This window comes from Otolemur garnettii, unplaced genomic scaffold (genome assembly GCF_000181295.1).
Source record: "Otolemur garnettii isolate 467f Iridium unplaced genomic scaffold, OtoGar3 scaffold00002, whole genome shotgun sequence".
NCBI classification, from domain to species: Eukaryota; Metazoa; Chordata; class Mammalia; order Primates; family Galagidae; genus Otolemur; species Otolemur garnettii.
The window spans coordinates 12,199,751-12,210,129 of NW_003852397.1; the positions used below are offsets into that span (position 1 = coordinate 12,199,751).

The following is a 10,379-nucleotide window of genomic DNA, read 5'->3' on the forward strand; positions in this document are numbered from 1 at the left end:
CCTGCTGTTTTGTCTATGCATGCAGTTAGAGAAAGTATCTGCTAGAGAAACTATCTGCTTGTTAGTTTTATCATGCTCAGAGAACAGTATTTCCAAAATGCTTTATGAATCCAGTAACAGTTCAACCAAATCTGCAGTTATCTGGCTTGGTACCCATAGCTCAGTGGGTTCAAACCTGGCCCAGGCCTGCCAAACAACAATGACAACTACAACAAAAAAATAGCCAGTAGCCAGGCATTGTGGTGGGCACCTGTAGTCCTAGCTACTTAAGAGGCTGAGGCAAGAGAATCGCTTAAGCCCTAGAGTTTGAGGTTGCTGTGAGCTATGATGTCACGACACTATCTTGAGGGCGACATAGTGAGACTCTTGTCTCAAAAAAAAAAAAAAAAAATCTGCAGTTATCTGCTATGTGCACACAACTTTAAAAGGCACTAAGTCAGCTGGACACAGTGGCTCTGCCTGTAATCCTAGCATTCTGAGAGGCTAAAGCAGGTGGATTGCCTGAGCTCAGGAGTTCGAGGCCAGCCTGAGCTAGAGAGACACCCCCTTCTCTACTAAAAATAGAAAAATTAGCCAGGTGTAATGGCCAGTGTCTGTAGTCCCAGCTGCTCAGGAGGCTGAGGCAGGAAGATCGCTTGAGCCCAAGAGTTTGAGGTTGCTATGAGCATGGCATTCTATCCAGGGTAGAGTCTCAAAAATACATAAATACATACATACATACGTGGCACTGAGTCAAGCACTGTGGATGAGTTTAGACAGGACATCTGTGGATACCGCCACCATCTGCCTTGGAGCTCAGCCTGTCCTGTTGTACTCCCTAAAGGGTCAAAGCCAGCAGTCCCAGTTCTGTGATTCCAGCCCTGCAGTCTTCCCTGTTAGGTGCAGTAGCTTTTTACTTCTGGCTTCTTCTGGCTTACTTTGCTCTGGTTTTTCCATTTAACATCTCTGTGCTTCTTCGAGGCTGGTGCCCCTCATATGGTGCCCCTCATATGGGGAACATTACTGTGACGCTAAGGAAGTTTAAGTATCTAGAACATTACTGTGACTCTAAAGAACCCTGTTCCCTTCTCAGCTACTTTATGCCAAAGATGTGTTCTTGGTGCATTATCTGAGTGCTTATTTGTTTCTTGTCTGTATTTAGTAAATATATATTTAATAATTACAAGAATATTTATTAGTAACTGATATTTCAGATGCAGAAAGGTTTTTCACTGGTTTGAAAATGCTGATTTCATATTTCTTATCTGTTTGAAAAGTTTATTAACTCTTGTCAAATGGCCAGCCAATGTCATGAGCTGACATTTTCAACCATCATATTTTGTATCTTTTCTAACATCCTAGAAGGATTTGGAGAACCATTCTCCTACACAAAGTATCACAAGAATGGAAAAACGGGTATCACATGTACTCAATATTAAATTGAAACTAGTAGATTAACAACCACAGGCCCACATGAAAGAAAAACTCAGCCAAATTCAAGACAGAGAAGGAAAGGGGTTCAGTAAATTCTCATTCAACAGGTACATTACACGGATATATGCCATACTTCCTGGGTGAAAGATACAACTACAACTTAAACTTGACCTTACAAATACAAATAGTGTAACCTAATTTGAAAAGAAAGTATTCTTAAAAACAGTATGAGCAACATTGCTACGTTGTTCAAATATAGTTTTTACCTTTCGTCTATAGCTTTGAAAGAGATTGTTTGAGAATATTCCATGTCAAAAATATTTCTTTTAAAACTCTCTGGTATTTTTGTTTTTCAGAAAACTGTGGAATGTATTTTCCAGAAATAAAAAGAGATCCAGGCAGATATTTACACAGATGTCCTGAATCTGTCAAAAAGTGGCTTCACCAGCTAAAGAATGCAGGCAAAATTCTTTTGTTAATTACCAGTTCTCACAGTGATTACTGTAGACTACTCTGTGAATACATCCTTGGGTAAGTGATGAGTTGTTTCATGTTTATTCTCTTATAAAAACTGATAGCACACTGGCCCAGTGCTTTTTTAAAAGTGTCAACCCTGACTATATCATTATATTAAACATTGCTGAGTCATAAGTTGTTTTTTTTTCCTCATAACATACCTCAACCAACCCACCCACTCTTCCCCTCCTCCCTCCCCCAAGTGCATTTTAGCAAAGCAGTGGGCTGGGAGTCAGTATGCTCATAGCTCACTGATGGTCAGGGCTTTCAGATTTATGAAAAGTGAACAGACTGCATGTCCCTCTATCTTCCGTGAATTTGGTTTCTCAGCTTGGATGATTATTGAGGAACACTGAATTATAGGTTATATTCCCAGTGGAGCTCAGCCACTCTGTAGCCATTTCAGTGTCAAGCTATATACTTGTACAATTAGCACATCCCAGGATGTGATTAATGTCCATGGAAATCAAAGACGTATCAATACATAGACTTGAAAATAAGACAGACTTAGGACTGCTCTACAACTTACTATGTGACCTGAGGCAGGTTTTATAACCTCTTTAAGACTAGATCTCATCACCTTAGAAATAGTACAATAATACTGTGACTGGAATTTATTTAAGCAGTAGGTCCTTGGTCTCAGGGATTGGAAGAATGAACCCACAGACCACAGATCAGTGGTAAGATAGGATTTATTACAGAAGAAATACAGAAGGAGTAAAAAGCACCAGAGCTTCTGGCAGAGGGGAAGACCCAAGGTGGGAAGTCTCCTCCTGGGTCCTTTGTCTAGGGGGGTATAAGGTCTTAAGAATTACTTTTGGCCAGGACTTGGTAGTTGGGAGACACCTTTTCGGTGTTAATGAGCCTATTAACTTGGGACAAAAAAGCAGGGTGTTCCCTTCACTCACGAAATTGCCCGGGCCTAGGAAACTAGCGTCCTCTGTCCAGCCTTGATTGGGGGAACCTGAATAAATATCCCCTCACAGGTATGAGGGGATATTTAAATAGTAGTAGTAGTAGTAGTATTACAGTAGCTGATAAGTTTCAATGTGTTAATACTTATCTACGTCATTCTTGTGAACAATACCAGAAAACTTCCATGGTCAGAGCAAGATTCTACAATGGGCTGTTATATGTCCCCTAATAATCTTCAGATTTCAGTAAATACTGAATTGCTATGAGTTGGAATGATCTTTAGCCTCAAAACTGATCTCCACCAACTTTCTGTGTCCCTTAGCTTGTGTGGGGGATTAGTTTGTTCTGTGATGTACTTGCTATCTATGAAGGGATTTTCTGCTGTCTGAATTTATACATAGGCTTGGGATCCATCAGTAAATTAAGGCTGAAGTCCTGGTAGTGAGAACATGCTCTGGAATAAACACTCAGGAGATTTAATTTATTTTTCCTTAGCGTAAATGACAAAATTTTTCTCCCCACCTTAATTTCTGTTTATTGCTCTTTTGATTTGTAAAAAATACTTTGGAATATTGGGCAAATACTGTCTCCCCAATGTGACAGTGAGTTCCTCAGGGAGAAGGACTACCTTTCCTTTGTCATCTAAAATAATCCCTAGTGCAATACTAAGTACAGATTAAAATTCATTAGTTGTCATCTTAAAAAAAGGCCACATTATAAGACTATACAGATTTTCAAAATAAAATATCTTTTGAGCATTCTGTGAAAGATTTCACCTGACTTGCTCTAATACTGTTTTTTGTAGGACCCATGTAACACACAAAATTATTAACTCTTGAAGCTAAGAAATACAGACCAATTTCAATCCCCAGATTTGAAGATAAAAGTTCCAAATATTTGTAGCCATTAGAAACTGTTGAATTCACCACCATAACTATGACCACCATGAGAAAAGCCAGCCTAATACCTAGAGTCAATGTGCTATTTTCCCCCCCATGGTTATGTTTATACTTCAAAGAGTTGTCTGGAAGACAAGTGCTCAGCCACCTTCTATTTCTAGTTAATTTATAACCTGAAAATAAATTTATGGGAAATTCTGTTGCTTTTTAGGAATGATTTTGCAGACCTTTTTGATGTTGTGATTACAAATGCATTGAAGCCTGGTTTCTTCTCCCATCTACCAAGTCAGAGGCCTTTCCGAACACTTGGTATGTTGTGTTTGATTTCTTTCTTCTTCTGTGTACCTGTTGGCAAAGCACTGTGTTAGATGGAATGCCATGTTTTCTTTTCTCTTACAGGGAAGAAAGAAGATAAACCTCTGTTTTTATAAATTTTACTCTACCACTTTAAATCATAATTATTCATTTGTATGTCCATCTTTCCCTGACTTTACAAATGAAGGCATAGACTTTACCTTAGTTTTGGGGCCTAAGTAAATATTTGAAGGATGAATTAATTGTAATAAGTCAATTGGGTTATTGTCTGGAACAAAGGTGCCTGAAGAACATATGAGCATCATGACACATGAAACAGTCCTTTCTCTGGGGAACAGGCAAGGCCTTCAAGGAAGGTACTTAACAATTGTTATTCATGTAGAAGAAACTGCTAGAGAACGAGGTGGAATGAAGAGTGATCAGCTTTTGCAGATGAAAAAGAATGAGAATAGCAGAGTGAGATACTCACGGTAGGTACTCTCTGAAAGCTTCTTTAATAAATACATAAATGAATAAAAAGCAGAGCCTGATCAGGAATGGAGGAAGAGTTATAGATCTGGAGGGATTGAAAGAAGGGCAGTGAGTTTGTTGATATCTATCATGGCCTTTCTTTCTATTTAAGTACCTGTCAAGTAAGCTCAGTGCATATTAACATTTGAGGACCACTCAGAAGTTCTCCTAGGAGATGAGCATCCAAAGTGAACCCAGGAATTACTAGAAGTTGAAACACAGTGAATGGTTATAAACACATATAAATGTATATATGGTCATTAAAAGATAAAATACATAGACCTATATAGAAATCTAAGCTGTGTTTAAAAGAGAATGATGAGAAATTAACATATTATATATATAATACAATAATGCCTACTACATAATAAGCATCCACCATAATAAATGCTTTATAATTTATTTTACTTTTGATTCAGATGCTTGACATTATTTAAACAAATTGGGCCAGGTTGGAATGATACTTAATATGCATTTCATCTTACTTTCCTATGGTCACATGCTCCCCTGTTTGAGAATAAAATTTAAAATTCCTCCAAAAAGTGTTCCGTGAATCACATATTCAGTACCTCTACTTAATATGATAACAGAGTAATGTTCACTTTGAACTCAACCTCTTTATGCTATTCAAAAACCAGATTGAGTGCTAGGCAATTAACAGTGGCTCAGTACTGTACCCTGTGATGGGCTCATAAATAGTGAAACCCAAGTTAGATTCAGTATAACAAGTGTTAGGTGCCAAGGGACCCTCAGTGAACCAGATAGATGTGTAAATATTCATCAAAAGACTTTAGAGTTCTTGACTGAGTTTATAGTATGAAAATGTTATAATCTAAACTTAAAAAAATTCTGATAATAAACATACCATTTTAAAAATTGTTTTATATTTCAGGTTGTATAAAAACATTTTTATTCCCATGTTATAACTTTCACTTATTTTTTAGTGACAAGTAGAAGTTACGTGTATACTTATGATACACATTATGACATTTTGGTATCTATATACCTGTGGAATGGCTAAACCAATCTATTCCAATATGTATTACCTCACGTACTTAGCATTTTTTGTGTGTAGTGAGAACTCTTAAAATGCAATTTTAGCAATGTTCAAATATACAATATATTATTTTTAATTATAGTCACCATGATGTATCTTATATCTCTTTAACTTATTCCTCCTTTCTAACTGAAATTTTGTGCCCTTTCACCAACATCTCCCTAATCCCTTGACCCCAGCCTCTGACAACCATTATTTTACTCTCTGTTTTTATGAGTTTGGCTTTTTTTACATTCCAAATGTGAGTGAGATCATATGATATTTGTCTTTCTCAGCCTGGCTTATTTCATTGAACATTATACCTTCCAGGTCCACCCATGTTGTTATAAATGACACAATTTCTTTTTTAAGGCTGAATAATCTATTATGTGTATGTATCTGTATATTTACACACATACACACACATATATATATACACTCCATATTTTCTTTATTCTTTAATCTGTTGATGGGCATTTAGGTTGATTTCATATCTAAACTATTGTAAATAGTACTGTAATGAACGTGGGAGTGCAGATATCTCTTCAACATACCAATTTCGTATTTTTTGAATATGCTGAGTTATGTGGTAGTTCTATTTTGAATTTTTTGAGTAATTTTCACACTGTTTTCCCTAATGGCTATACTAATTTACAGTCCCACCAAGAGTGTACAAGGATTCACTTCTCGGCAGTTCCCTTTTGTCATTTTGATGATAGCCATTCTAGCAGGTGTGAAGTGAATTATCTTTGTGGTTTTAATTTGCATTTCCCTGATGATTAGTGATGTTGAGCCTTTTTTATGTGTCTGTTGGGAATTTATATATCATCTCTTGAGAAATGTCTATTCATATCCTTTTCCCATTTTAAAATAAGGTTATTATCTTGCTATTGAGTTGTGTTCCTTATATATTTTGGATATTATTTCCTTATCACATGTATGGTTTGCTCATATTCCTCTCATTCTGCAGATTGTCTCTTTACTCTATTGTTTTCTTTGCTGTTGCGTAGCTTTTAAGCATAATGGACTCCCATTTGTCTGTGTTTACTTCTGTAAAAAGTCTGCTTATGCTTTGGGGGTTGTATCTGGAAAATCTTATAAAAACTTAGTTTTAAAAAGCATTCTACTGCTTTTCATTCTCTTCTCTGGTTTCAGAGAGAAAACCAGAGAAAACAATCCTACTTTGTCTGGATTGACAAAGTAGGACCTAAAATCCTACTACCATTCTCATTTTATAGTCATCTGTAATGATGACTATAAAATGCCTAGCAACCTTAGAATATATAGGATTTCATGCTTTTTGTACAGATGTTTTTAAAAGTTTACTGTAGTTTTATCATATCCAAGAAAGATTGGACTAGAAGATATCTAAGGTTCATGCCAGCCTACATTTCCTGGACCTTTGATTTAGAATATTTCAGTGAAAGATACAATGGATCCTACAGTTTTTAGAATTAATATAAAATAGTTGATTCCCATTTAGAGTGCAAAAAAGATTGTCAGAACTGTTATTAGTGGGAGGGTGGTACTACTCATATTTAAAAATCTTGAGTTCATTACGTTCTATTGGAGTATTTATTTTGCTGCTAATAGTGATTCTTCAGCTACCTCTAACTGCTCTATCCCAGTTTCCACAGCTGGTTTCCCTTCACCTTTCCTTTTAAATGTTGATGTTCCCCAGCATTCTGTATGTGGCTCTCCTCTTTTCTCCTGTTGTCCTTCAGACTCATACAGATAAAGTTTTAACTATCATCTATACACTAAGGACTCTCATTTCCTTACCTCAACTTCACTTTTCCCTGACCTTCAGAAGCTTTTTTCTGTCTTCTAAACTCTCCACACCCCACAGCCCCACAGTCGTATGAAGCTTGATGTGCTTATAGCAGCTCGTTAAATCCTCCTCCCATTTTAGCATGCCTCTCTTCCCATAGTCCATAATTCTATGAGGAACTTCTCCAACTACGGACCTTAACCAAGCTAGGAAAGTCAGTCATCCTCAGTTCCTCTCTCCCCTTCGCATCGAAGTTACGCTTCAGTTTTCCCAGGTCTGTCCCCAGTATATTCCGACCCCGTCTTTATCCCTCAGGTGAACTGGTGCGATATGACACCGCGTCTGGGTTACCGGAGTACTTAACTCATCTCCCAGCCTTGGTCCAGCCTTGTAGCCTTAAGCCATCCTCTGTGACAGTTAAGTTAAGCACAACACAAGCGTGTCAGTCGGCTCCTATTTTCTCCAGTGATACGCAAATTAAACCTTTACTCGGCTCGGCTTGTCCTCGGCCAGTCGCACAGACTTGACGTCAGCGGTTGTCATGGTAGCGAAGGAACGGATGGTAATGGCCGGGCGAGATGGCGATAGCGGGGACAGGAGGCTGAGCCTGTCTCCCCAGCCTGATTCCTGCCAACGCTTACATCTCTTCTAAGCAGAATCTGCTCCTCCCTGTCCTCTCTCCTGCACCCGGCGTCGCCCGGACCCCGGCCGGTGCTGAGGGTGGTGAGGGCAGCTCCACTTTGCAAGAATATAAATTCCTTGCGCAGAGGAACCACGTTTGTCTAATTCACTGCCATGTCGCAGTGCTGCCATCTCATTCCTCGCCCCTGCCCCCCATTGTAGGAATCATAATCCACCTTGCCCCTTCTGGGCCTTTAGCCTCAGCTATAAACAGTACACTGCCTCCCAAATCTTTTCCTAGCTGAGACCTCTTTTTCCCAAGTCTGTTACGTATTTCTTCCTCCACACTAGACAGATCCAGATAGTGTTCTGAAACCAAACTTGATATTCTCCTTCCACCTAGAAACCAAACGCAGTGAAACATGCTGGTCTCCTTGGTTGTCTTATCTGCTTGCTTGACAATCCGTTAAATTGCTGCAGCTGAAAACCTCCGCTGTTTTCACTGATTGACATCTAGTAACCACATCGAGCCTTGTTCAGTCTGCCTCGGAAATCTCTCATCTCTGCCTCCCTCTTCTTTTCCCCTCGGCCTTCTAATTCCTCTCCACCTCTCTTCAAATACGTTTTATTATTAACACAGACTTCATTTGTGACTTGCTTTAACAATTTCCCGTATCTTTTATAGTATTCATTTACTCTCATTAGGCAAAAATTATTTAATTACATACACACAGAATCTCACTGGCTTACACTCCATGTAGTATCCTAAGGCTACTTGCCCAATCTAATTTATGAATTACCTTTTCATCCTCCTCACACTGTCTCTTCATACCGGTGCCCATTACTTGTGCTGAAATGATTGTTTTTCATTCTTCTATCAGGCTTTTGTTCCCACTGTTCTCTCTACATACAGATCATATCAGGATATTGTAAAAATGGAGATTCTGCTTCAGTAGGTCTTGGTAAATTGGTAGACTCAGTAGGTCTTGGTAGATTCTGTATTTCTAAACAAAATTTCTATTGAACTAGATGCTGTTGGATAGAAGATATTTTGAGTGGTAAGGATATACATGCAATGCCCTCCCCTTCCCCTATCTGATGGCTTCTGCCTCTGCTTTAAGGACAAACACAACACCTCCCTTGCTATACCTTCCTTCCTCTGCAGCTCTAAGCAGTCATTTCCTCTTCTGTATTGTTTAGTGCATTTCACTTGGCAATATTAGAGAGATCGATGGATTTTCTTTCTTACTGGGTTGTGAGTCCTCAAGGCAGCAGCTGTATCCAGGAATCTTTCTGTCTCCTAACACCCTGCCAACAGCATTAAAAGCTTGCTGAATCCACCAATATACTAGTCAAAACTCATTAATTTACGTAGCGGTTTGACTGTGTCTGGCCTATTGATTTGCTTGGCTTTGTATCGAGTTAAATTCAGTATTTGAAAGACAAAGCCACAGTTTCTAATCAAACAGAGACATCAGAAAGCACTGCCTGCCTGCCTTCCTGTTCCTATACCAGCAGTGACAGACTTTAGTAATTAAGTAATGTCTTAGTGTGTGCATTTAATTGAAGATTTTTATTCTGGAAATAAACTTCCCGTCCTATTAGGTATGGAAATGAGCTAGGTAATTGTCTTAGTCCATTTTCTGTTGATTATAACAGAATACCGGAATAATGCAGTCACCTCTTAAAGGCCTGACTTCTCAATACTGCCACATTGGGGATTACGTTTCAACATGAGCTTAGGAGATCAAAAATATACAAACTGTGGTGGTACTTAAGCATATTTAAACCAAAGAAAAAGACTTTGAAGGAGTTAGCTGCTATTGGTTATTAAAGAATTATGACTAGAATAGTAGTAGGTAAGAGTAAGAATTAGGCTTTCTCTTCTGTTAAAGCTTCTCTAGCTCACTGGTAGGGTATTGATTTTCTTTTAAAAGTATAACTTGTCTGTTATTGTCCCTAACACAAGTAAGCATTTTACTAGACCTTTTACTTGAAAAAGTCTTACTGTTCATTTGAAAAATTGGAGAAAGTATGTATACAAATATACAGTTGGGAAAGGTGGGATTCTAGCTTAGAATTAGGAAAGTTTTATAAAAACAATTATAAACAATTCAAATTCACAGGTTTTTGATTCTGGAAATCAAAGGAATTATAAACATATTTTTAATCAGAAGCTATTGTTTCATAGCCTCAAATAGGTTAAGAGATCACCTCCAGAGTACAGGCATCCTGAGGGCAGGGACATGGGCCATTTCATTCATTGCTACTCTTAGTGTCTTAAACATTCTGTGAAATATAGAAATAGGCTCGGAGCCTATAGCTCAACCGGCTAAGGCGCCAGCCACGTACACCTAAGGTGGCGGGTTCGAATCCCCAGCCC

The 10,379-nt window shown here is 38.3% G+C and overlaps 1 protein-coding gene across 1 annotated transcript in view; it reads left to right on the forward strand.

Moving 5' to 3' along the window:
- NT5DC1 (5'-nucleotidase domain containing 1) overlaps nt 1-10,379 on the forward strand; it is a 132,984-nt gene that overhangs the window by 105,879 nt on the left and 16,726 nt on the right. Inside the window, exons 7-8 of the mRNA XM_003781605.3 lie at nt 1,770-1,944; nt 3,955-4,052. Coding sequence (XP_003781653.1) covers nt 1,770-1,944; nt 3,955-4,052 — 273 coding nt within the window. The remainder of the gene's footprint in view (nt 1-1,769; nt 1,945-3,954; nt 4,053-10,379) is intronic.